The sequence below is a fragment of the Sparus aurata genome, chromosome 9 (assembly GCF_900880675.1).
Source record: "Sparus aurata chromosome 9, fSpaAur1.1, whole genome shotgun sequence".
NCBI classification, from domain to species: Eukaryota; Metazoa; Chordata; class Actinopteri; order Spariformes; family Sparidae; genus Sparus; species Sparus aurata.
Window position 1 is genome coordinate 18,476,513 of NC_044195.1, and position 27,779 is coordinate 18,504,291.

The 27,779-nt window shown below is 39.7% G+C and overlaps 2 protein-coding genes across 5 annotated transcripts; one reads left to right on the forward strand and one right to left on the reverse strand.

The window, feature by feature from the left end:
* hoxd12a (homeobox D12a) lies at positions 1-27,719 on the reverse strand. 4 transcript variants are annotated; one of them, XM_030428628.1, is made up of 4 exons: positions 27,688-27,719; positions 3,192-3,298; positions 1,956-2,563; positions 1-1,375 (listed from the first exon to the last, which is right to left on the reverse strand). In XM_030428628.1, the coding sequence occupies exons 3-4, from the start codon at positions 2,518-2,520 to the stop codon at positions 1,137-1,139; spliced, it is 804 nt and encodes a 267-aa protein (XP_030284488.1). In that variant the 5' UTR covers positions 2,521-2,563; positions 3,192-3,298; positions 27,688-27,719; the 3' UTR covers positions 1-1,136. The 4 variants fall into 4 exon arrangements, with proteins under 4 accessions (XP_030284488.1, XP_030284487.1, XP_030284489.1 ...); XM_030428627.1 differs by lacking the exon at positions 27,688-27,719 and adding an exon at positions 10,930-11,044; XM_030428629.1 differs by lacking the exon at positions 27,688-27,719 and adding an exon at positions 4,745-4,792.
* Positions 16,276-20,586, forward strand: evx2 (even-skipped homeobox 2). Its single transcript, XM_030428624.1, has 3 exons — positions 16,276-16,706; positions 17,153-17,388; positions 17,920-20,586. The coding sequence occupies exons 1-3, from the start codon at positions 16,313-16,315 to the stop codon at positions 18,532-18,534; spliced, it is 1,245 nt and encodes a 414-aa protein (XP_030284484.1). The 5' UTR covers positions 16,276-16,312; the 3' UTR covers positions 18,535-20,586.
* Positions 27,720-27,779: the final 60 nt, after the last annotated feature.

The window sequence follows — 27,779 nt, forward strand, 5'->3', positions numbered from 1 at the left end:
CTCGTTTAAAAATGTTCTTTATTTACACATGTAATCATCTGAGGTGGTTGCATTTACATTTACAAAAAAAACAAAAAAAAAAACAACTCTTGTCCGTGCGTAAAAGTGTGGTTGGTGATCCGTGGTCAGGTTCCATCCATCATGCTTTCTGGATTTTTTTTTTATCAATCAGTTCAATAACCCTAACACTAAGTATCAAGCGAAATATTCTTAAATTAATCACGTATTTGTAAAGACTGGATCCGCAGAGCAGGACTAATCCGGACGCATCGGATCTGTGACTGTTCAGGATCATGTTCACGTTTGCACGGCGACACAAACCCACAGCTGACAACAACATTTAAAACAATTATAATGTATTCTGAACCAACACCAGATGAACATTTCACATCCGCAAAACTCTTGCTTTTTGCATACGTGTGAAGTAAAACCCCTCCGACGACAAATGCGTCGCGGTTTGGGCTTTTTTTTTCCCCCCCGCACGACGCGGCCGCACAGAACAAAAGCAACGCCACTTTTCTTATTCAATTAGATTCACGATCGTCTTTGTGGGGGAAAATCAGGCATTTATTGAACGACAGTAATTAGGAAATAGACATGCAGTTAGGATATACTTTTTGCAATACTGACTTGCGTTCGTCCGTAAACATGAACTTGACTGTCTGCCTCCACATTAGGCCCGCACCACATGCGCAGGCCATCATACAGAATACGCACACACAAAAAAACCTTACAGAATCACATTCCTGTTTAAATAGGTCTGAAATCTGAGCTGCATAAGAAATACTAATGTTTAAATGTGTATCTTTATCCGGCGGCTACAGGCCAACATGGAGCCACGGGCCTGCTGCGCATTTGGAGACCAGATAAGTAGAATTTACTGCATCACGACCTGCAAACATAACTTCTTTATTCATATTAATATGACTGAATGTTTGTTCTCTGGATAAAAAATGTTGCCTATTAACTGACAGGATTATAAACATTTTATACATATTCATAAATACAAGTTCGAGCCACACACCTAAAGGGGCGTGTGGAGTGTGTGCTGCAACATTCATAGTATAGCTACAACATATATTCTGTGCGCTGCTGCTGCTGCGGCTGCTGCTGGTCACGATCAAGTCCAAAGGTCATCAGTACGCGGAGAAGGCCTGGTCGCGCATCATCAGTCGCTTCTTCTTCATCCTGCGGTTCTGAAACCAGATTTTCACCTGTTGGTCGCTCAGGTCCAGTCTGTCCGACAGCTCCTTTCGTTTCTGTCTGTTGATGAATTCATTCATCAGGAATTCATTCTCAAGTTCAGCCAGCTGTGGCTTCGAGTAGGGCTTTCTCTTCTTTCTGGTCTTGGCTTGTGACGAGCACCACGGGGCACCTGAAGGGAGCGCAGGGAGAAAACAGGCTTTATACTTTAAAATGAACGCCGACTTCGGCCACAGTGGTGGAAAGTGAAGGCGACGAGCTGCTCTCTTTGCTAAGACTCTCTGCTCGTATTTTACACCGATAAAAAGGGGTTCAATGCTGCGTTTACAGAAGCTCAAAGCGTTCGAGTAAGTGAGAAATAGGGCAGATGTGACCATGAACCCCACACACAGTAGCCTCTGTTAGGACATTATGGGAATGTTAAAATAGTAATGACACCACAGGAGATATAAACTGATCATAAAATAGTCCGACAGTCATAAGAACTCACATGATGTCACACACAACCTGCAAGCTCTCCAATCAACTCCAATATAACAACATTGGCTTTTGGAAAGTGTTTTTTTTTTTTTATAACGACGTGATAAAAGCGAATCAGCATAAAATGGGATAAAAACAGGGGGAAAAAAATCTGATTATGGGCCTGGTGGAATATAAATAATCAGAGTTGGAGTGGGTTTGTAAAAGCAATAAAAACAGGGACACTGTGAGGTGACCCAGTGGAGGTCTTTGTGTAAAATAAGATACTTAACCTTCTGCAAAACTCGTCCTGGAGCATGTGTGGCTCGATGATAGGTGCTCCTGTTTGGTGGCGTTCCCACTCAGCGATCCTGCCGAATCCGGATCGAGCTGCTGGGCCGCAGAACCGTGAGACCGGCTCTCCAGATTCGAGTAAGCACCGCGCTCACTGGCGGCCCCGTGCTCCCCGGCGTAAACTTCATCCTGCCTGCTGCCAGACTCCTCCGCCTTCGCGCTCTGAAAGCACCGCGCCGACTCCTCCAAATGCGCCTTTGCGTGGCCGCCGTGGGAGTTGGAGTTTATAGACAGCGAGTTGGACAGAAACGGCGGACAGTAGCCTCCGAAGGCGCGGCTCTGTGGTGGCGGCGGCGCTGCTGCTGCCGGTCCAGACGTGCACGAACTTGAGGAAGTCCACGGGAGCGTGCACACCTCTCTCCTGTTGTAGGGGAGCTGATGCAGCCCGGGTATGTGGGCTCCATTGCCCCGCAAGTTGGAGAAATAGAGCGAGTCAGGGGGCGCAAAATTCAACAGAGAACCAACATAGCCGGGATTTAAAGGATTCCGCTCACACATTTCCATGGAGCTTTCCTCGAGCGCTTCTTGCAAGCCCCTTTAGCAACTCCTGAAGAATAAAGGGTAGGTAATTGTTGATTTGTTAATACACCGTCACGTGATATGCAAAATATGTTGTTCCGCCCCACCCTTGCTCTCAATACTGCAAAGCAAAATACTCCATGAGGACATATTTTGGTATTGGGTGGGGTGAGGGGGGTGAGGGGACATTCTGCACATCTGTCCGCAGACAGGAACGTACCTCGAGAAGATTTGGCTTTTAGGTTTTGGTGGGGTTTTTTTTTTCTTTTGTTTTTTTCTTTTTGGTGCCATCGTGCTGTGGCAAGAAGGGCAGCAAGGTGACTCCACTGTGGCCTGGCCAGAACAACATGAAATGAAGGGGGCCTTAAACGCACCACAGGAGACACGAGGCAATGCACGGCCGCGTTCATTGGCTTAAATTAAACAGTTTGGGTAGGCAAATTCTGATAATTATACAGAATAACTTGAAGATATAACGTTAGAAAAAGAAAATATACATGATAGATAGATAGATAGATAGATAGATAGATAGATAGATAGATAGATAGATAGATAGATAGATAGTGTTCATGACATCAATAAATCAAACGAAAGAATCCCCTTATCTCACATGCAATCTCTCAAACAATGCAGCATTATGAGCCTCACACACATACCGTTCATTGTATGAGGTTATAATATATTATTGTGGCCCTGGACGTGTTGCTTCTCACTTTGTCACTCCTTTGTAAACAGTGCAGCCTTTAGTCGTGTAGCCTCGGAGCTGTGTGCCGGAGACAACATATGAGTCAACACACAATTTGAAACTGTTTCTCTTCACTTTTGAAGTAACTCCATAACCCGCTTAACAGTAAAAGCCCATAACTGGCCTTTATTTAGTTTGAAAACTGTCTGTTTACCACCTGCAGCTTTCTTTATAGACATCATTTTCTCATATTTCTAAGGCCATATCTAAAATAAGCAGAACCTACCAGTTAAGGTCGTTAAAAGCCCATCTATTTAAAACAAAAACAAAAAAAGGAATTTTTCTATGTTCCAGAGCGAAGAAAGGGGACTTTTAGGCAATAAAAGCTTCTGTATCGCTCCCCAACTGTACAGTAACGACCGTGAATCCCTCAAGTGAGGTGTTAGAAACCCTCGACATGATTAGACTATCGTTTTTAATTAAAACGCAGTCAGATTTGGAGGATTCCAACGCTTTACTGTCATATGCAGAAATAAACCAAATGAGTCAATACAATATAATTCCTAATTCACTGTCTCAATTAACTTAGTTTAAATATGGCCTACTCCAGACAAATAAGAGAGGGATACATATTACGCAGGTTCGTATCCAACCAGAACTCAGCACCAGCCTGTACCGCGGTGTTGGGGCTGTCAGGACATCATTAATGTTGCTCCAGGTCCGTTAATGAATCTGACCAATCACGTTTTTGTGATTGTGATTGTGAGTTTTGAGATTCGCAGGGAGGAAAGAGCAGAAAAATACGCACACGGGGGAAGTTATTCTCTCAAACACGTGCGTAACGTGCTGAATTGATCTATTTTAACACAAACAATGTTTTCTTTAAAATAACCAAATATTTTTCTTGCCAAAGCCAAAGTATTCTAGTTCTCTAGATACGCACAGAGGTGGGAATTTGAATTTTTAAAGCGCTGCGCAAATGTATCCAAGTCCAAGTGCACTTTGTTTGTTTACTTTGTTTACGATCAGATATCGTCGGTGCTGTCTTCAGGAAATATATGAACATATGTCCACACACTCAGACTATAATATAATACACAAAAATACATCTCAGAGCCTACTAAGAATAAACTTAAGCAAACCTGCATTTTGATATTTTGTGGTCGTATTGAAGTTTTTTTTTTAACACAAATATTGTGTGTGTGTGTGTGTGTGTGTGTGTGTGTGTGTGTGTGTGTGTGTGTGTGTGTGTGTGTGAGTGTGTGTGTGTGTGTGTGTGTGTTCCAATACATTGACAGGGGGTCCCTAATCATTTCAGAGATACAAACATACAGATAGTTTGAATACTTTATGATAAAAGTGTGTCCATGTTTATGTATCTGTATCAAAGCCATCATCCTAAACAGACTGAAGTGTTGCTGGACTGGTTGAAACAGGCCAACTTGCCCAAAGTCGCATCATTAGGTAATCCTTAAAATATGAGTAATTGCAGCTGCAGTCCAATAGGTGGCACTAAAAGCTCACCAATGGCCTCCATCCTGCAGGGCTGCCTTTGCCCCTGTCATTGTTTGTCAGTGGCTTAATTCTGCAATTAAACATCAGCAGCCTCTTCAGTCATCAGTGGAGCTGTGGAGATCTACTGCTACATGATAAAAATCACCACAGGAAGATTAAGAAAAAAATAAAAAAAATGCATGAAAATAACATCAGGTGCAAAATCAGTCCTCTAAATATGCTTCGGTGAGAATGAACGGTCCGAGTAAGATTTAAATAAAGAAAACAAGAAACATCCGTAGTAATATCGTAGTATATTAGTTAAATAACAAAACTAATGAAAAGGTTTTTTAAAATAAAATAATACCAATACAACAAGTGTTTAAATCGGAAATATTTGAATAGAACAAACACAGACTGAACCGACTTATGCCAAATAAACACAAGGTTAAAATATACAGCGACATTACACAAATAACGGCATCTCTGCTGGGGACGCAGATAAAAGCAAATCATTTAAAATATTTCTTGAATATGCCGCGTCCGATTTGTTCAGAAGACCGAGCTTTTAAACGTTCAGTCTGTTTGCAAAAGTTCACATAATGTTTTCTGATATTTAAGTTTAACTAACTGACAAATGAAAACGTGTCTGAATCGCATGTGACCCTTCAAAGTAAAAGAAAAACCGACAACAGCAACACGAATTGAATAAAAAGAAAAGAGTGCATCACGTCAGAATACCTGTGAACAGACTCATGCTTATTTAAGTGAATGCAGATGAAATAATCGTTCGAACGTTCGATCTTTGAACTCACTGACCGGTGTGCGTCACTTGAATCCGGAACCTTTGCTTGATCACAAACTGTGCAGATCTGCTGGAGGCCGAATGGACATTTAATTATGAGCAAGAGATTATTTAAAGACAAATTCATTTCGATCTGCAAACATCACGATCAGAAGGAGTTCGTATTTTGGGACGTGAAGTTTTGCTGCGTAAAGTTGAGGCTCCATGCTCTACGAAGCCTGATGCCACAGAGGTAGACGGGTTCACACAATTAGAAAATTAGGAGAAGTTTTAGTGTTCAGTTTTAGTGTCATTTACTGCTCTTCGTCCTTCATGTTTAGGGTGTCAGGAGCCAAATTGCGGAGCTTCGGTCTGGTTGTTTTCCAGGCCCCTTTGAAGGAAGCTATCCGCCGTCTATTGTCCTTGGTAATAAACTTGCTGCTTCCCTCGTTCAAGTTCTCTGGGCTGAGAAATGTTGCCTTGAATCTGCCCAAGTGTTGAAATCTCAAAAGCGTTCGGAGTCAGCAGGAGTCACAGTGGGTTCATAGTGAGGTTTCATTCGATATAACTGACACAGAAGGTAGGCTTATCTTATTTTCTTTCTCCTGAAAATGTCAAATACAAACGATCAGCTGATAAAAAAGAATGAAAACACAGTCTAGCAAATTATTTTATGTGTCTTAATTTTGTCCATTTGTAAAAATAAAATAAAAAAAAATAATAAAAAAGTCTGAAAAGCATCTTTATTTTTGAGGTACAAACTTTTAAAAAAGTAACAGGCAGGAGCCTGCAGGCCCTCAGAGCAGGTTTACAGATGTGTGTTACATTTTCGGATTTACATTCATTTATATTCAGTCCTTTCAGGCCTACATTTAGAAACGAACATTTTTGGCTGTTTGGCTGAGGACGCTAGAAATGTGCCACAGGAATGAAACGACACCATTCCTTACAAAAATGTAGAAATAAAAGACGAGCGATGATTTTACCTGGAGACATCTGAACCTTGACATATGAATTAAACCCTACGGTTTAAACATCTGACACGAGCCTCACGAGTCTGCGCAGCTCTCAGAGTGAAGATCCGAAAAATCAAACTGTGAAGACAACTCGTCACACACTGGGACGAAGTTATCCTGCTCGGCACTTAATTCATTGTCGGTGAAATAACTTGAATTTATGAAAGAAATTCAAACCAAAGTAGCCACTGGTTACACTTTCAACATGTTTGCAACAGCGGAAAAAAACACCATCACACCGTGTTGCGTTCAATTAAGGAAGTATTTCTTATAATTATTAGATTTAAAATGAGTGGAAAGAAGTGTTTTGCTTTTTAGGAAACGAGAAATGGAGCCAACTTGAAAGAATCAACAACAAGTCGCTCCAGAATAAGTCTGACTCCAGGATTAAATATACTAATACAAGGCACAGTCATTATACTACTTGTCATTATATAACGAAATAAGAGTTCTTATGGCCATTCCAGCGACACAAACAAGTACATGCACTTATTCGTATACAAATATCGGCCGATCGACATATAATCATTCAGTGCTTTAAACGAGAGATTAAACGTTACAATAGTAAAAAGATCTGTACTCAGAGACTTATTTTCACATATTAAGGATTATTTTATATATCTAACTATTGTTGAGCCTGGAACACATAGGATTACCGAGTAGTTACATTTAGTTATTTTGTCGTCACCAAACCATCAGTGTCTCATAAAGCAGAGAGTCCAAAGTAGACATGTGTCATTATTTAAACAGCGTTAAAAACAAGAAACAAGAAGTAAGGAGTAGCTGTCGCGTTTTCACACTGAATGGATCCACAGTTGGTTTCTCGGCGACATTTCGTCAGTGAATGTTTACTGTGAAAGAAGTAGTAGAAGAAGAGTTTTTGCACAAACACTTGGACACACTGGGCACTATATATGACTGTCGTTTATCAGTATGCAGTGGTTAAATATGTTGATGTTGAACGAACAGCAGTCCTGAGAATAATGATACATATATAATGATACGATCAGCGACTCATTCGTTCATTATTGACTTATATGCAGCTCATTTTACCAAAATCAGGAAATGTATTCCACTAAAATCCGACCTGATATCAAACATAAAGTAGTCAGATTATCAAATCAAACACTGACTACTTATGTTCATTGTTATGGTAATCACACTAATCATACATACAATTTATAAGCACAATATACAACTTAAAATTCGCCTTCAATGCCTCTCAAGGTCACCTTACCATGAAGACAGTCAACCACCAATAATAATGTAAGACGAAAACATCCAAAATAAGTGCATTTTAAATCACTGACATGCTGTTAGTGTCACTCTGTGTTGTAATGATCAGATGTAATACTGCATCGTGCCCAGGGGCAGCAATTACTTTGGTCCCTGTCCTTTTATTCTGTCTGTGTGCATTCACGACATGTCGCCACTAGATGGCGCTCTCACTCAAGGAAAGAAGTCTGAAGGCCAGCAGAGCCAGAGCCGTCTTAAGGAGGCAGCAGCTTCATTTAGCATTCAGCACTGAAACATGTGATGAGTGAGCAGGTTCAGCTGAAAAAAACCCCAGCGAGGGGAACCTTCTCTTCTGCACAGACATAAAATGTGTTAATGTACCTTATTACTAAAACAGCCTTGTGCTGATGTGTTTCAACGCCAGTTGTTTTTTAAATCAAAACTGAGTTCTCATGGCTGACTGGCAGCTCAAGTGCTATTAATAAGTGGCAATAAGATTCTCAGAAATGTTTCTCCCAGATGTGAATTTGTAAATTTGTATTTTATTTATCTATTTATTCTAATCAGGGACAGTTGGAGTGTAACGTTATAATAACAAGTAACCTGTTGAAACCTCTGTCTTTCATGTGTTGCATATAGGATTTGTAGCTGTTCGGACTTTTCTACTCAGATTCGATATCGTGTTGAAGATATAGTGTTGAAATACGACTTCGGTAAAAGTAAAAATCACTCATACAAATAGTACTTGTTGAGTTAAATTCCTTCTGTGTTTCTACTTTAAAAATGCTCATAACAAATCATCATTACCACAAGCACATTAGTTTAAATGAGATCATTCTTACACATATGAAGGGATCATTATAACAATTTCAATACTTACATCACATTACAGTAATTTCACATGGGTTGTGTATGTGTATGTGTGCATGTGTGTAAGTTCCCTAATATGTGCATAATATATGTGTGTGTCCTTTATCAATGTGCATTTGTTCTGTTATCTGTGTTTACTCATTCCCTGTGATAGATCAGTGCTCACCGGTTTGTTTTTGTTTCAGTTCGTGTGTTGAAGCTAAAATATTCAACATGTATGTAATGATGTGCTCTTACTCTGACAGTTGTCCGCACATACATAGCACATATCTCTCACTGGCTGACAGCAGCAGACAGATATGTTGTGCCTCCTGTAATGAGTAGGACTGTATGGGGATGAATGCAGAACGTGGAATTATTTCGCAGCCACATACTGTGTATTCAACAGTTGCACATAGTTTTACATACTGATACGAGCCGCAGCTTATTAGACACACATGCAAAATGTAAAGTAAGTAATGCAAATTGTGGTTCAGTAGTGATTTGACTCTAGTTTTGAAGGATAGAGTTCATGAGGTTGTTTGTGTCGTGACTGATCCCCATATCTAACCTCCGCATACCATGTAATGTTCTCTTGGCAGGTAGACTGTCTCATTGCTCATCTATAGTCCAAACAGAAGTCATTCAGAGGCTAGTGGCCACTGTTTAGAGGAAAGAAATGAAAAATGAACAGCGTGGCACAAGAGATACACATCTCTAGTGAGGGGAATTTATGTGGAACCTTCATCAAATTGCAGGAGCAAACTCCACACAGTTCCTCCACAGTGCTCAAAGACAATTCAGAAAGCACAAACAGGTCATAGTTTATCAAAGTAAGAAACACAAAATGTTTAATCTGTCTCATCTCCATGTGCGCTTTTCAAGTGAAGTTGGATTAAAGCCAACAGGGGGAAAAAAAAATCATGCTGGGCTATTTGATAGAAAGAGAAAGTCAAAATGTTTTATGAGCGACGGCCTCTAAAAGACTGCAATCTATTATGACTTCCAACGATATAGTTGAACCTTGTTTTGTATGTAAATCTGTCGCGATTATATCACTGGGTGTATCTTGGTGTAGTTTGGAGAGCTGGAGAGTAAAAGGAAATTAACTAGACATTCACTCAGTCCAGATTCAGTTTTTATGCAACGGTTCTGCCTGTTTGATCATGGGCTGACAGTGAATGCAACCTTTTGTAACGCTTGAATGAGATTAATATAAAATCGTACTTGTTTATATCCTCACCAGTTTCTACTGATTTCCTGAAAATAAGTTGTCCAGCACAAAAGCCTGATTCAGTAATCAGCACTTACTGTTAGTCATTGATATCTGTGAGCAGAGCGGAGAGAGAGGCACTGAGTCGATGCAATCGAGAGTGAGCATAAAGTCACATCCTTTGGACTGTCGCAGAAAATCCGATGACTAATACATGTAAATTGATATTGACTGTTACACAGAAACTCAATTAACCCTTGGAGGAATTTTTGGAATGCTCTTATAGGTGCAGATGACCTGTTTTATTTAACTTTCTATATGTATGTATCAATCACAAACATATGCGTGGTAATGCAGATTCCTACTTTATATGGTCCTTCTGAAGTCTTGTCTGCTTCAGTTATGAATGGTAAAGGACTGCTCACATCTCATTTTACCCACGTGGCTGCAGTCTATCAAGGTTTTTCAGAGCCTTGGGCGGAGTCGTTTCTGCTTAGCAGCTGACGAAGGCAAGTTCAAGGAGTCAAAACACAAACCAACTTTTACTAAAATGAAAAAACAGACGATCAATGTGATGCAAGTTTCAAAAATCTCGGCCAGCTTACAGAGACCAGTTGCTGCCACGTTCAGAAGACTGTAACACTACAGGACGCCTGCCACATTATTAGCGGTAATAATAGGTATGTTCTATTTAGTAAAATATCACAAAACTTGCAAAAAGCACAATGGATTGTTACACGTTTACATCTGTCTGCTGAAAATATTTCAATTTATCATTGGAAAGACAGTTTTGTGTATGTGGTTTGGCTATTTTAAAAATAAACATTCTAGCGAATGATTTCTGCTATGATGATCAATGAAAATGATTGTTTTACAGTGACTTGGGGAACTCTGAATATGGGTCACGTTTTTGTGTGACTGACTGATACTTACATTGACAAATACGGTGCAGTATATGAACATTTGTCTCCAAAACTGTGCCTTCTTGATCTCATTTAAACAAATACTGTCTACTAATATCAGCATTGTAAATTGTTGTTACGTTCACTGAAAAAACACATCAGGGAGCTGGTGTGGTTTTGAGGCCCCTCACAGAGATAAGAAGCCGTGAACTCACCCCTGAACAGACAAAGTGGGAGCCACCATGCTCCAAAGTTGAACCAGGCGCCTTCAGTTGCAGTCCCTCTAATGGCCACTAGATGCTGTGTCCAACCACCCTGACTTTGTTGAAGTGGCTGAGAAACAAATACAGTAGATGTGTAAATAATAAAATGAAAGATGGCTGAATTCTAATAAGCTGCTTCACTTTCAGGGTCCTGGTGATGTGCAGATTGGAACCCCGTCACACTGTCATTAATGGGCCACTTGAATAGAACAGAGCCATTGTTAATATCATCAACCCCTTGTGCTTTCTCCTACTATGACAAGTCAAAATGTCTTTAGTGAGAAAGCCTGTTGATCGCCTTACATTGCAGCCTTTTCTACTCACATAGCGATGATTTTAATTATTGTGTATACGTGTTCAGACTGAGCTCGACTGACATCTCCATTATTTCTCCTGTTAGCTTTGTTGCACCTTCATCATTCTTGCAGGTATAGATCGAAATATGACATCAGCTTCGCCCACCTTCAACCTGAGCCGAGGTCCAATCAGCAGGGTAACAGAGAACATCTGCGGGGGTGTGCCGTGCCTTTCAGCCTTAAAGTATAACCTTTTTGTGGCTCCAGAGGAAGCTGCATGCCATCTCATAAACTGGCCCCAGTTTTGTCACCCAGTGGCAAAGTTGCATTGTGGGTAATGTAGGCAGCAGGTTTTGAAAAGCAAGAAGAATGCGTGGAATAGAAGAGGTGATATCTCTTTTCCTGCTGTATCGATTTGTTTGTTTTGAAACTGTCCAACAGTGTTGTAGGAGTGCAATGCTAGACCACGTAATGTAGGCACCATACAATCTGGAGCCTACATTACCCACAATGCAAATACGTTCATTTAAGAAAATGTTACTTTGTGTTATGGCTTTTATATTTCTAATGTGTGACAACAGCTTCTTTGAGCATGTATCTGCTTGGCTAGCTCAGTATTATGCTGATTTATAAGGATTTACAGTAGCCATCTAGTAGTGAGTCAGTCAAGTCCTTCACCAAGACCGCTGCAACATTAACAGTAGCTTATTGTTCATTTGTTGACAAATATAATGAATAGTGGATGTTATCAATATGTCCTTGCATCCATGGTTTCCGCTTCCTGTCTTGAAGATACTGATTTTGTTGTTTACATCTTACTGTGCTTTGTTTGTGTTTCTGAACCCGTCACTTCATCAGGTTTAGAACGTCTCACCAAAGGATCGCAATCGAAAACTGAGACACTGCTACAGTTTTCAGAAATGCTGATTAATATGCATTGTCTTTATGATCAATACATTAAATAAATAAAATGTATGTCTGTCTTTTATGATCTCAGCTCCTTGTGAAATCTGATGTACACCTCTAGTAAAGGATAAGTGTATTTTCTATACATATTTTCTACTATGTCACAGGAATGGTGAGTCGATTTCCGATTGCTTCATGGTTATATCATTCCACACATGGACAAATTAGAGTTTTTATAAAAGAAAAACAGGCAACAGGCAGAAAAACGTAACAGTGAGATTGAACAAACTCTGCCCCAAAATGTTCCACTTCTGCTCTCTCCTCCCCGCCTGCTCCAGCATGGAACCTGAAATGTGTGATCACCTACAGTGTGAGTGAAGAGTGAAAAGCCTGCTGCTCCTATCATGAATCTACTCCCTACAAACCCAAATTCGCAGCATGTCATTAAAGTTTATTTTGGAGCTTTTCTTACTTTTGACTCCGTGTGGTCGATGGGAGGTAACTGAAGTAAAAAACTGAAAACTGCTAAGTTAGAAACTGAGCGACGCCAACCTTTTTTAACTATTCAATATTTCTGATCCGTGATTCAGGCGGATTCTGTATGAATTCTCAAACTTCAAGGGTAACTCTTACGGCTTTACACATTGAAATGTGTTTACAGGGTCTTGTGGAGTACTTCTGTAAATGTGATTAAAGAAGTAGTTTAAAGCCTTTTGTGGCTCCAGAGGAAGCTGCATGTAATCTGATAAACTGTCTCTTGTGATGTCGCCCATTCGCCCAGTTGCATTGTGGGTAATGCAGAGATCAGGATTCTGTTACAGCATTGCATTCCTATAGCACTGCTGAGCCTCGTTATGGACAGTTTAAAAACAAATGATCAAAATCGATGAAGCAGAACCAGAGATAACACCTTTTTTCTCCTTTCTTTTCAGAACCAGGCGCCTGTATTACCCACAATTCAACTCAGCCAGAAAGTGACATCACTGGAGGTGATTTATCAGATTACATGCAGCTTCCTCTGGAGCCACAAAAGGCTTTATACTTCTTTTGCACATATGCAGTAAGACTCCCCAAGACCTGTAAACACACTTGAATGTGTAAAATTAGAGTTGCCCTTTAAGATTAATATCCATAGATGCCAGTTGTTCCTGTTTAGGCAATGGTACACTGAGAGTGTGCAATTGTTCATCAATAAGACCCCTTCACTTAAATCTGTGTATATGCACCTTCATTGTGACATTGATAAGGGAATATTTGATTTACTTAATAATCTGTATATTTTGAACCAGTATTCAGGAAATATGTGTAAAAGGCGTGATTTACAATAGAGTGGGACCGATAAGCAGTTTTTGGTCCCTATACAGATATTAATGAAAAAAAGATTTTGATATATAATGGCCGACATATGATCCCTCAGATGTGGTTATCAATCAAATATGTAATGGAGGCTGGATATTTTACAGTTAAACAATAAAAAATATTATCTAAAATGACATTCTGTGAACGAAATCAGCAAACTTCAATCAAGATGTAATAATTTCTGCACTGTGTTCTTTAAAACATAAATGTTTTCATCGCAGCTGATATCGAAACAACACATACACCAACACTGATATTTCTGGATAGGCCAACAACGGCTGGTAATATCAGCCAACCCGTATATCTGTCAGGCCACTGTTATTTTGTTCACCAAGAAAAGCTGAGGAGAAAAATTCAATTTGATCTCTTCTACTCAAAAATGTCAACTAAAGTAAAGTTTAGTCTAAAGCTTGACTCAAAAGTACATTTTAACAGTCTAAGAATGAAGGATTACACAGTTGTCTGAGATGTGGAAATATCTCTTAAGCAAAAACATAGTAATAGAAAGAATCATCAACTGCACAATTAATCCAGTACATGTATGCAAATTACCTCATTATATTTAATGTAAACCCTGAAAGCTTTAAGAGGAGGCTGCACACCGATGCCTTCACGGGAAGCTATTTTTTTCACTCAAAAATAAACGACAACACTGTGTTCACTGAACTTCGCTATCAGTCAGGAAACATTGCATTAATTGGTCTTATTATCCTGCAAGGTGTAAAACACGAGTCCCCAAAATAAGATTAGACGATCACTTTACATAAACACAGATTTTTCTGAACAAACGACTAAGTGGGCTGAAATATATTTAAATCAGCTGCATGCAGAGAGAGAAATTCAAGCTTCAGTAGGTCCTTATCCTGGTTCTGAAGCTTCATATTTGTCAATATTCAGTCTCATATTCGGTGTTTTCCCAGAGGGGGAATGGCAGACAGCAGATTTTGTTCTGATTTGAATCCTATTATATTTCTCACCACTATTATAAAAAAATATGGGGAGGACGTGTTGGGGGAATCGACTCTCCGGTGCTGCAGCCGCTTCCAGCTCCTCCAAAAATGGCTTTGCGGAAGCCCAATTAAAATAAATATTTACATTATCTATCTAGTCATTGCCATGTACACTAATGTTAGCTGGACAGACACAAAGCAGGTGAACTGCAGCCCACACCTTCCATTCAACACCTCACACCACTGACAGCAATTCATATCAAAGCCTGCAGGAGGCGCCAGAGGACGCGCAGAGCGTAATCTGATGGCGCCTTTATAGTCATTTCACATCGAGGAACCAGGAGTCCATGCTTGGGTGTTATGTCTTTACACATCGAGTCTCCATTGGAGTTGATATGATGCGTGCATGTGCCAGATATTTATTTCCTAGAAACACCCGAACTACCAGGCAGCGGAGAGACGGGAAGCGGGAGGAAATGCCTCCAAACCGACGAAATAGTCTGTTAACAAACGAAAACATTACAGCTCTTAAACCTGCGCATTTCGTTTTTAATTCGACACAGGAGCTAATCAAAATGAACGAAGAGAGTGTAAACAATTAGCTGTAACGAATTTCTGCTTAAAATAATGGACTGCCGGTCGTTTAATTATACAACATTACAGGCACGTTTTAGTTACTTTTAAAAGTAGCTTATCCAATATAAATATATAACAACTCCCGAATGCGTTAATGAGCATGTAAGTGTGTGGTGTTGTGGGTAAATGCGTAATAATGCGCGCATTATCACCGCATCACAACGTGTCTTTGACGAATAAAGGAAGGAAGAAGCTGCGTAGAAAAACAATCCGGGAAAAAGGGGGAGAAAAATATGAAAACAGCACGAAAAGAAAAAGAAAAACTAGAGGGAGAGAGAGAGAGAGAGAGAGAGAGAGAAATAACACTGTTAATCTGGTAGCACAAACTCGCACCTTAAATCCTGTAATGCACCTCACATACTGATTAAGTCGCAGATATGGTGGTAAAAAAAAAAGGAAAAAAGAAAAGAAAGAAAGAAACAAGTAGAATAAATAAAAGAAGAACGATTAGAGAGAGAGGGGGGAGGGCGAAACGGAGAGGAGGGGAAAACAATAGAGAATCAAAGCATAATAATATTCCTAAATGAAGAGGGAAATGTTGCGCCGCTCATTTTATTAATCAGACTGTCAATTTAACCCAAGAGGCCAAACCCAAGAGCAATCTACAACAGACTCAGAGATCAACCCAGGGACAAGCACCTCGCTCCTCACTCCTCTCCTCCTCTCCACTTGGATATTATTCGTCTGACCGAAGGCCGCCTCCATCATCAAGTGACAGCCCTTCTCCTGTTTATTTGCTTATAAACCTGTTACAATAAATGATCATTGGAGCAACGTCAGCCGAGCATTTTAACAACGAAACGGCGGCCACTCTTCTTCTTCTTCTTTTTTTTTTTTTTTGATGAATGACATTTTTTGGCCGCTGCTGCCGCGGGGAGGACGCACGGCTCGTTGTGAGCGGCCGCTCGTCGATTGCATTCAGATTCTTTTCATTTTTCTGCGCGCCTCGCTTATAAAAAGGTTTTAGAGACAGTTATTTAGAGACAGTTGCTGAGTTGCATGCGGATTTAGCTCCGACACAACTCATTGGTGCTCCAGCCCCCTGGACAAGTGCTGCGTGGGGTGTGCGTGTGTGTTAGAGAGAGAGAGAGAGAGAGTGAGTGTGTGCGCGCTTGTGAGTGTGAGTGTGTGTTTTTTTTTTTTTTTTTTTTTTTTTTCCTCTTCCTCGTCGTCGTCCTGCACGGCTTAATGATGGAGAGGATAAGAAAAGAGATGATATTGATGGAGAGAGGTCTGCACAGTCCCGTCGCAGGAAAGAGGCTCGCAGACACGCCTGGAAATTCAGTGCTGGAGGCCCTGGAAAACTCTCAGCACAGCGGACGGCTCAGCCCGAGAATAACTTCGGCTTCCCTCCATGGAAATCTTGGGGACATCCCGACGAAAGGCAAATTCGAAATTGACAGTCTTTTCGGCACGCACCACGGCAGCGAAAACACCTCGTCGGCGGAGATTTCCTCGTCAGAGAGCAGGAAGAAAATGAGCCTTTACTCCGAAGTTTCGCCAGATTCAGATATCAACAGTGATGTGGAGGTGGGATGCCCCTCGCATCGCTCCCCGAGCCAACACAAGGAAAACAACAAAGGTGAGGTTTTTATTTCTAATCCTTCGCATTTATCTCGTTTTTGTTTTGTTTTTTAATTCTGCTGCTGTAGATTAATGCTGATACAGGTGGTATTAACCTGCATGTATCATTATTATTCTCTCCCTTTTTACAAAAAACGAAATAAAAATACATTAAATTGTTATTTCTTTCACCATTATTTCTATCATTATGCATATTTATATGAATATTATTATGACCATAGCCTTACAGCAACGGATACACGAATAATTATAAAATAATATGAACAAAAAAATTTATTTCATTTGCCTCGACACAAATTTTGAGGCTACATTATCCAGTGTTATTGTTATTATCCTCCAGCTAACACTGTAGGCCCACACTCTCTCTGGCTAATCTATAATATTGTTGATAATAATAAAATAAAAAAAAATAAAAAATAAACCTGTCTCTTTTTTATTTGTAAGGTTTTTCAGACAGAGATTCTGGCTCCTCGGGCTCAAACTCCCTCGCGAATATGAACGGCAATGGCACGGGAGGCTCGAACAATTCGAACAGCGACCAAGTGAGGAGGTACCGGACCGCATTCACCAGGGAGCAGATCGGCCGGCTGGAGAAGGAGTTTTACCGGGAAAATTACGTCTCCAGACCGAGGAGATGTGAATTAGCCGCAGCGCTCAATCTGCCCGAGACTACGATTAAGGTACCGATTAATCTTCATTACTCCTGAACACTGTGTGTGTGAGAGAGAGAGAATACATGTGCGTAAAGCCACGGTGTGGAAGTATAGAATAGAATAATTCTTATGATGCTCTGCAGTGACATTATTTCTCCTCATTAAATGCTGCAGTGTGATGCTTTTGGATTTTTAACCTGCAGGCAAAATAACGCTTGTATTTACTGACTCACTGGATGCCAATCGATTCAGCCTTCCATGTGTTGCTAAAATGAATTTATACCGCTTTACAAAAAATACTTTAGGTGATATATTTTTGTTAATTGGGTAGATTTTAACTCCTCAAACGTGCGGTGATTGATCATTTTCCCGTTCAATGACAGGAGCTTTTATAGGAAATTGTAATCTCAGTGCAGAGATGAGTGTCTGTGTTAAGCGCCCACACTCACACACACACACACACAAACACAAACACACACACTCCTCACAGGTCTAAATTTAGCGCTTGGAAACAACATGGCAGCTTCAATATGGGCCTTGTTTATACTCTGTGTGCAGGTGTGGTTCCAGAACAGGCGGATGAAGGATAAAAGGCAGCGCTTGGCGATGTCCTGGCCCCATCCGGCAGACCCCAGCTTCTACACTTACATGATGACGCATGCGGCAGCTACAGGAAGTCTACCTTACCCTTTCCACTCGCACATGCCTCTACACTACTACCCGCACGTCGGTGTCACGGCAGCAGCAGCGGCCGCCGCCGCCTCCGGCGCCGCCTCGTCACCTTTCGCCACCTCCATCCGGCCCCTCGATACCTTTCGGGCGCTCTCACACCCCTACTCGAGGCCGGAGCTCCTGTGCAGCTTCAGGCACCCGGGACTCTACCAGTCACCCGCTGGCCTGAATACTTCAGCGGCGGCATCGGCGGCGGCGGCGGCTGCGGCCGCGGCGGCGGCGGTCAGCGCCCCGTCAGCCACCGGGCCTTGTTCGTGTCTGAGCTGCCACAGCAGCCAGGCGGCCAGCGCGCTGGGCTCCAGGAGCACCAGCGCTGACTTTACCTGCACAGCCTCGGGGCAAAGATCCGAGAGTGGATTTCTGCCGTATTCTGCCGCAGTTCTCAGCAAGACCTCAGTCCCGTCACCAGACCAACGAGAAGAAACCTCACTTAACAGATAACTCGTCACCCAGACACACATTTCCTATTTTGCTCTAGTCCTACTTCAGGAGATAGGCCTCCTTTAAAAAAGAAAAAAAGAAGAAGAAAAAAAATCACACCTGGGTTAAAGCAGTCGTTTGTTAGGCAGCATTGTAAAACACACATACACGGAGATTCATTTCTTAAAGTCCAAAAGACTCTTTATAGCAAAAAAACACACAAACAGCTAAGCACCGAAAATTTTGCAGCTCACAAAAAAACTCTTTTCTAAAAGCTTGTGCCCTTGTGTTGTGCAAGTAGACCGATTTTTATGGACTGTGCCGGATTATACATATTGGGGGGTGGGGAGGGGGATAACAGCTCGTGCAGACTAACCACTGTCTCTAATTCAAAATTATTCGTTTTCTACAAATCCCGCAAATTTACAATACAAGAAATAACTGAGTGCCATTCCATATTCCTGCGGCTCAAACATGTCCAGCACCCCAGCCCCTGGCTACCTTGACTCCTTTTGGTTTTGTTTTGTTTTTTTCTTTTTTTTTCTTTTAAGATCCAAAGCTAATTATGCTATCTAAATTTAGATAGCACAAGGTCCTGCATCTCAGCCCAGCAGCATATCTTTCTTCACTATATGGCTCTAATAGACTGTAGGTTTTTGGCAGGAGCAGCCTCTCCAGCACCCAGCCCTCTGCTCTGTGGGGACCCCCCTAATCAGCTTAGAAGGTGCATATCATTTTTTGCAGCGCGTCTTTCGTGTCAATTTTTATGTTAATAATGAGAGGATCATGACAAAAATTGCCAATCATGCACCTAGATGGAGCTCCTTTGAATACACGACTGTAAGGAAAGTTCCTCGTTTTGAGACCCGCTGTCAAGTGCTAACAACCCGCGGAGGGAAGTCATTAGACATACAAAAGAGCTGGAACAAAGCGACAGTCCTGCCTGGTACACAGGATGCACCCGCAGAAGGATGGTGGTTTTTGACAGATGTAGGATTTAAAATATCGCATTAAGAGCAGCCTGCACAGAGTTCCTCCATTTTGATCTTCTTTTATTATTATTATTATTTTTTTTTTTGTTATAGCTAATCATGGGAAAATACCTCGACACACTGCAGCATCTCCTGCTTTTTTATGTACCTACATTTGCTGAACCTCATTATATCAAATCCAGTATTTTCATAAGTGTGTAATACCTTCAGGACCTTCTTCCACTCAACACACACACACACACACACACACACATACACATACATATACACATGCACACAGATTCACAGTGACGGGACTGAAGCAAGGTTCAGACAAAATAGCCTGGCTTTTACAATCTGTCTGCGCCTGTAAAAATGGCTATGTGCTATTTTATTCGTTCCTGTTGGGACATCACCGATATGTTAATTATAAAACATGTGAACTGTAAATCGTGAAATATTTTGCAAATATTATGGATAGTCCTACTGATAGTTGAGAACTGAATTATTGATCGCCCTGGAGTAAAAAAAAAAAAAAAAAAAAAAAGAAGAAGAAGAAAATTGCTTCATGAAATTTGTTGGGTGGTAGGCTATTTTTTAAACTTTTTATTTTTTTGTTGTTATTTATTTTGTGTGACTTGCTGAATGTTTTTTTTTATTATTATTATTTCTGTTTTTGTTTGAATTTTTTTCAATGTCAAAACACTGGATGTACAACGTCAATGGGAGCATCACGTATAGCCTGACAAAAACAATTGGCCCTGTAAGCTCGAACCAGAAGTCCAAATTCACGATTTGTACTTCGTGCGAAAAATTAATGATGGAGATGAAGAGAAACATTTCAGTCAAAAGGAAAGAGGCTTTAAAAAAAAAGAGGGCTGATGAAAAACGAGCACTGAAATTCAACAATGACAAAAAAAAGAGAAAGAAAATCGTCCCTGGGGTCTCTGTTATAACTCTATATCTCTGTATTTAAAATATCAATGACTGTATGAATTTAAATATTTTAACTTGAAAAAAATGTGCAATATGAAATGTAAATCATGTTATTTATTGATCGTGTTTGTTCTTGGAAAAAATAAATAAAAAAACAACATCTTTACACATTTCTGCTTCTTCACATTAATGACACGAGACTCTGAAAATTGGATTTCGTTACAGCAGCTTCAACTCTCGTTTCTCGACAGAGTTTTGAACGCCACATTGTAGGGATACATGTACATTGTGTTATATGTTGAATTCCGAGAATGAAGACATCTCTTTATTTAGGTGCTGTGACACCATTTCCTATAGGAGACACGGTGTAATATTAATTAAAAAGACGTGTAAAGCTACAGGGAATATGAGGCCTGCCATCACGGGTCATTCCGGCCCTATAATTTACCATTATTTTTACATTACCTCTAAATGATACAAGCTGATACTGTTGTTAATTGCACTTGGTTAAAATATAGCCCTCCACCGAATGGCCCCGGGGGACTTTAAGATAGGTTGCTTTTTTGAACGTCCCCATTAAAAGAAATAGGATTAGAGCAGCAAATATGGGCGTGATATATCACCATGTTTCCTTGCTCTTTACTAAAGCGAGGGGTTGCAACCCATACAACAAAAGCATTGAGATAGATGGAGGTGTAAAAGGGAAAAGACAAGAGGGCCAGAAAAACACTGGCCACAATAACGCGATTAGGTTTTTTTTTTGTTTGTTTTTTTTTTTTTTGTATCCAATGTGCAGCGCCGAAAAAAAGAATTCATCATAATGCAGAGAGGACTGTCTGTCACCTTTCGCTGAATGGTTTCTGACAAGAAAATAAATCTTTGGGTTGTTTAATATATTTTATATTTTCTTTATTTCGGTGCTAATAGAAAAAACAAATTAAATGTCCAGCAGCGAGATAGAAAATGCAAAGATCGATGATCCTGCCCCTACTGTCCAATCACCCCCCCACTTAATTGACTGTATTTTCAGGGTAATTGAACTGCTTGTTGTAAATTGGGGGATTTTATAGAAACGACACGAAAACTGCATTTACTGACATTCATCGCATCTTTGACATTGATTATCTGATCAGCGCCGTGTCATGCTAACCTCCAATTCTTCATTACACACTGTTTATGAGCTGTTACAGAACAACTTGCTTGTTCCAGAGTGATTGATTGCCTTATTAACGCGTGTTCTTGTAAGTGTGACCGGACTGATTACGATGCATATGTTTAGAATAATGTTTCATTTAGCTGACTGCGAGTAATGCAGGGTGACAGCTGCTGCGGGAGGACAAAAAACCTAAACTACAGGGAGCAAGCGGGGCCAAAACGCATTTAAGGTGGAACTAGGAGACAGCACAGACCCCTAATGGTCAGATGCAGTCACTCAGCGCCAGATGAAGGGGGCTGGCAGCTCAGTGCGGCCCTCAGTGAGCCAAGCCAGGGGCTAAAATACAACATTATTGTGACTAAAATCACTACATGCAAGTCCTTTTTGTTCCTCCTAATGTTTGAAGCGGGGAACTTAAGAGCCACAACTGTGAGGTTACACTCCAACACAGCTCAGGTTTGTTCTTAAAACATATTGTCCCCACATTTAAATCTGGTGCAGCTCAGTATTTTACAACTGACATACCAGCTGTTCCATCAAAACATTCAAATCAATCACATCTCATCAAATAAAAAATAAAAAATAAAAAAAAACATACCAGCACTCCATATCTTAAAAATCGTTTTTAGGAATTTTCTGATCTGTTCAGCGAGTATTTCTTTTCTTGTCCGAAACGTGAGACATGAAATGCAGCCCGGTGAGATTTATGCCACCATTATGCTTCTAAAGCAGTCTCTGCTCTGTTTGTCTCAAATCATTGCCTCTGTTCAAATGTTACTTTCATATATTACATGACATTAATTCAACTATAGCTCATTAAGACAGAATGAAATGGTTAAATTAACTTATCAACCCATAATGATGATGAATGAGGTATTAATTCAGATACAAGCTGGGCAATTTGCAATTTTGCGCGTTTTGATGGTTCTCAAATAACATTTAATAGAACGGGTCATCCCCTCAATCAATTACATGAGCGTACGAGTCGGTCGTATGGAAAATCCTTTTTTCATGCATATGTATTGAAATGTGTTACCAATTATCCTTGGAAATTGCTTTTATTGGTGTAAAGACTAATTCTTTCCAGCAGTCTTGAGCTCTGGATGTGGTTAAGGTGGCACAATAAACCGCTATTCTTCTGACTTGATCTTGAAACACAGCCTGAGACACCTTTATAATAAACAAAAGGCATTGTTGCACATCACCGTTGACAAATCTTGAAAGTAAAACTATTTTTGAGGGGAGTACATTTGAAATATAATATTATTTCAGCTCACTTCTAACTATCTCTAGTTACATCTCACATCAACATTACACACAGTTTTGTCTTTTTGTTCTCTTTGTTATCTTTATTGCTTTGTGAAGAACGTGCTTAAACTGGGAAAATGTGCAGTCACTGGGGCAACCGAAGTGTTATTTAAAGGGCCGCTACACTTGAACGTAAAAAACATTAATAAAATTAGCCTCCAGCCCAAAAACATCAAATCATCAAGTTGTCATCAAGTTTCAAATGGCTGTAAAATTGTGCACTTTGATACATGTATATTTCATGGATCGACCTATTATCAACTTGGCGGATTATCGGGGCTAATATTCAGCATTTTTCCAACTATCGGTATCAGGGATTTTTCTCTTAGATCAATGAACATATCTGAAAAATGTGTTACATTGGCTCTGATGCAAAATCCTCTCCCACAACACTATATGACTGTTGAACACATTACTATTAACAGCCTTTAAACAACAATATAATATTAATCTGCAAAATAACTACTCACTAAATGTATCAATAAATGTAGTGCAGAGTAGTATAAAGTAGCAGAGAAAGGAAAGTACTTAAGAATAGTACTTGACATAAATCTTTACTGAAAATTAATATTGGTTATCTGTATCCTTGGTTTCGAATGATTTTTATTGACATCAGTCCTAGAAAATACATACTGGTCGACCCCTAATTTATATATACTTTATGTTAATATAATTACATTAGAGGATACACACAGGATATGTTGGTCATACATTCTTACACTTTCCATGACATTCATTCCTGTTTCACAATTACACTTACCATATCAGTTGTCAGACTATTCGTTAGCCAGGTATGTCACCCATTAAGACCAATACTCGCTTTACTGTCTGTAATCTTAAATTGGATGTCATATCTTCCATACTGTTTGATTTTACATGCCTGATCAATTGTAAAACCAACTTTTCCAGGTCCCAGGTTTATTCTTAGTGTCATTGAGATAAACTGTGATTGTCATTGGAATTAAAGGCGCACTATGTAGTTTTGGAGAAGAAATTCAGGCATTCAGAAAGGTAATATTTACAGTACTGATAAGGTGATAATATCAACTTAGAAATATCTATCATTTCCAAAACTGAGTAAACAAGCTGTTAAAATAAGGCCTCCAGAACACTGTTTGAAGCTAGAAAGGTGTCCGGGTCCGCCACATAAAAACAAAGTAAAACAGTATGAAATTGTGTTTCATTAAGGTCAGTTTGTTAATTCAGTTTATTCAGTCATGAAAACAAAGACAGTTTGTGTTTCTGATTAAAATTTCTTCCAAAAAACGACATAATGCACCTTTAAATGGCACGGTCCTTTATAGGAATTTCTGAACAGTATAACAACACACAATGAAATCCCACTGGAAATTCCTAAAATCTTAACATACCATTACGGTTGCCTCTGAGTAATTTTGGTTTTAATTCATTTTAATTTTAGAATTAGCAACACTTTTTTTCCACCATACTCTTAATTTCAGACAGCATTTGCCGGTACAAATAAATGTCACTTCTACAGTTCGTTTCATTAAAGTCGTTATGTTGTGGACCCGTCTCTGGTGTAATTCTTTAATGAGTCTGGCTCCCAAGAGGTTTCTTATTTTACATTTTGAGTTTGACACAATGTGTAGAAGTGGAGTCTTGAATTATTCAAGGCTCATGTAAAAGACAAGAAAGATTATTTCTCTAGACTAAAATAAGAGAAGATCGTGACCTGTCTGAAGCGTGCGGCTAGACATTTGTCTAAATCAATGTTCTCAACAGTGAACACGTTTATAGAGGCGGATAGGCTCAAACAAGTGCGCAGCTACATTTTTTTCTTCACAAGATGCTGCGAGGATACTTCTCCCCAGTGACCATTTCAACGTTGCGACTTCCCTGTTATCTGAACATTTTGAAGTGAAAATGGAGAGAGTGCTTCAAAGTGACAAACAGTGACAGTGATCTCCTTATGCATGTCTAATATCATATCTTACCTTTCGACCTTCTACGGAAGCCCTAAACGGTCATGTGTCAAAAAAAATGATTAACTCCATTTTCCTATCACAACCAATTGAATCTTATCTATTATCCTCGAAAATCCCAAATAATTCATGTCATTATCTCGGACTAACAATCTGCTCTACACCATCTACAGTATGCATGCTATCATGTCCATGTTGATCTAAAAAGCATAAGGCTATAAGCATTAAGAGGGAATTACCTTTTTTTCATGATAATGGATTATTTATCTCTTTATATTGGGAAACCAAAGAAAAGTTTATTTGTTAGCATGGGAAAATGTAGGAAATAATATGTTTGATCCATGACCATTCATGCTTAATATACTAAGTTAAATAGATTTGAGTAATGGTGAAAGATTGCCTTGCTGTTATCCCCTAAATATCATCACTGGTTGTTAGTATAAACAAACTAAAATGATTGAAGTTCGTGTTCAGTGGCAAAGCAGTAAAGTTAAAGTGACATTCTTATAACGCTAAAGAGAAGAACCGGTTGGGATGGAGGGAGATCAGAGACTGTGCTCTTAAGTGATGTTTGACGTTGAAGTTTTTAACTGTTAAATTATTCTCATATGTTTGAAAGGTAGCTCTTAAAAATTGGTTATCCTCCCCCTCATAACAGACGGTGATTGTATCAAAGTTGCACTGTCTGATATCATCAGATTGGTGATCAAATTAAATTAATGTTGATCCAGGACCATCACTGAAAGTGAGCAATCATGTGTTTGTAAGGTCATAGCTCAGAAACTTGCAGAAAGAGACCCAGAAAATACACACATGGGAGAAGTGATCCTTTCAAACACCTGTTTAACATTGTGAAAGAGTCTTCTTTTAACCCAAACAATGTTAACTTAAACCTTGCTAAGTATTTTAGTTGCCTAAACCTGACCAAAGAGCGACAGAAAACTGTAAGGACCCCATTGAAACCACATGGGCTCACAGAGCATGCATAGCGATTGACTGTATACATAAAGTCAATGTATTAAACCTGCCCTATATTAGATAAATGATTGTGATTGGTCTGAAAAAAAAACAGGCCAGCTGGAATTTTGTCTGAATGAGATGGGGTATCTAATGAACAGAACAAATTATTTCCCAGGCTATCTAGTGCCATCAACAGGTAATAATTTGAATGTAGTTAAGGACCAAATGATAGCAAAATATCCGTCTTTCACATCCCAGCTGTATGTTGAGTGTAGTGCTCATCGATAAATGTTACTAAGGTGGTGAACATGCCTTCAACTAGGAAATCAGAAGATTGTGTCTTGCACTTTGCACACTTTTACAAAATCAGAATGAGCACACCATCCTGATGTACTTGTAAATGTCCCTCTGACTGTGATTCCTTCGGTCAGATAAATTCTGTCAATGTCTCAACAAGTGAGGCTAAACACATTGATGTCTGTTCTGAACAAGTTTTGGTAAATATAATTTCAGTTGTCTTATTCTTGGATTGTTATTTTTTGTGATGACATGACTGAACAAATGTGCTTTATATGGGCACATATGGTATTATACTGGCAGCTATATTGTTGAAATAAAATATATCCATATGGGACTGAATATTTGAATTAAATACCTAAAACTAAAAAATAAATAAATGTAACTGTTCACTTTGTTAAACATTACATAGTCCAACATTGCAACATTGCTCACAATGGCCCACTACAAGTAGAAGAATTGTGATTTTAAATAATATTCTTGACCTTGACTTCACTATTGAACTTGGTTGAACCAGTATAGCAACATATCTGAAGAATTAATTAGGCAATCTATTCAGTTCAATAAAGCTCAACAGGCTGACCCGAGTCAAGAACACTGTGGCTATGTTATAGATACACCAGATGTCCTGCAAGCAGAATTGGAAGTACGTTATAATCATTTTCAGCAATAAACTATAAAGGTTTTGACCAACACACCACCGATATTCACAGACACTGCCAGACTCTGTCATTGGTCAACTCAAAGCTTTCTCTTTTGCTCTCCAACATCTATTTTCTGCTCAACAAAACCATCATTCGGCAAATAACACTCTACTGTTCACCATGTTTCCTCAGCATCTCATCCATCTTCATCAGGGACAAACTGCTCAGTCTTTTACACACTACCTCGAAAATCACTGGCCTGCTTACCTCCGACCTCTCAGATCTCAACAATGGAGCCATCACATGCAGCACTGAACATAGCACACAGCCATCAACCCATTTAGCATGTATATTCTATGAAGAAGTACATTTAGGTTTGACACATGTCCCTCCTGTTTCAGCAGCTCTTAATACCACACAACACCGAAGTCAAGGAAACACAGCTTTTTGCTTATTTATGTTGTATATGTGCGTATAGGTGAGTAGATGGGTTAGGTATGTGGATGCATCTACACCACGTTGAATAAGTATCATAGTTGGCATAATCAGCTTCAGGAGATGATGAACAATAATGTACAATGTTTATGAAGAATGTATCCACATACCTGTAACACCCTGAGTCTATGCCTTGCTGTCATTATTCACCACTTGTTGTGACTTCCTCATTAGTCCTGTTCATTTGATGGATTTACATACCGATGAATGATAACCACCTGAACACAAATACCTGGCAAGTAATTTTTTCTGAATTCACAAGGTAATCAGGACTACACAAAAACATAAATGAACACAGAATAAATCAGTTGGGTTCTTGAAGCTTGGGCAAAAGAAAGCTGCATTTCTCAGGACGCATAGGAAAGAGACACATTTGTTGACCAGTCATGACCCATCTTGAAATGCATAGTTCAAAGGTAACGGCACCTAAACCAAGACACTGCTAGTTCTCTTTGTGTACTCACCTTGTGCTGCCGTTTCAGACGTGGGTGAATTTGGTTCCACATCAGCACATCGTCCTTCCTTGACATCCACTCTTCAGTGAGTGCCCGAGTGA

Bases quoted from the DNA above. Each gene is read 5' to 3' on its own strand.
- hoxd12a (XM_030428628.1), bottom strand. From the start codon at position 2,520: ATGGAAATGTGTGAGCGGAATCCTTTAAATCCCGGCTATGTTGGTTCT. The intron at 1,376-1,955 runs GTTAAGTATCTT...CGCTCCCTTCAG, and splicing joins CAGGACGAGTTTTGCAGAAG to GTGCCCCGTGGTGCTCGTCA.
- evx2 (XM_030428624.1), top strand. From the start codon at position 16,313: ATGATGGAGAGGATAAGAAAAGAGATGATATTGATGGAGAGAGGTCTG. The intron at 16,707-17,152 runs GTGAGGTTTTTA...TTTATTTGTAAG, and splicing joins ACACAAGGAAAACAACAAAG to GTTTTTCAGACAGAGATTCT. The intron at 17,389-17,919 runs GTACCGATTAAT...CTCTGTGTGCAG, and splicing joins TGCCCGAGACTACGATTAAG to GTGTGGTTCCAGAACAGGCG.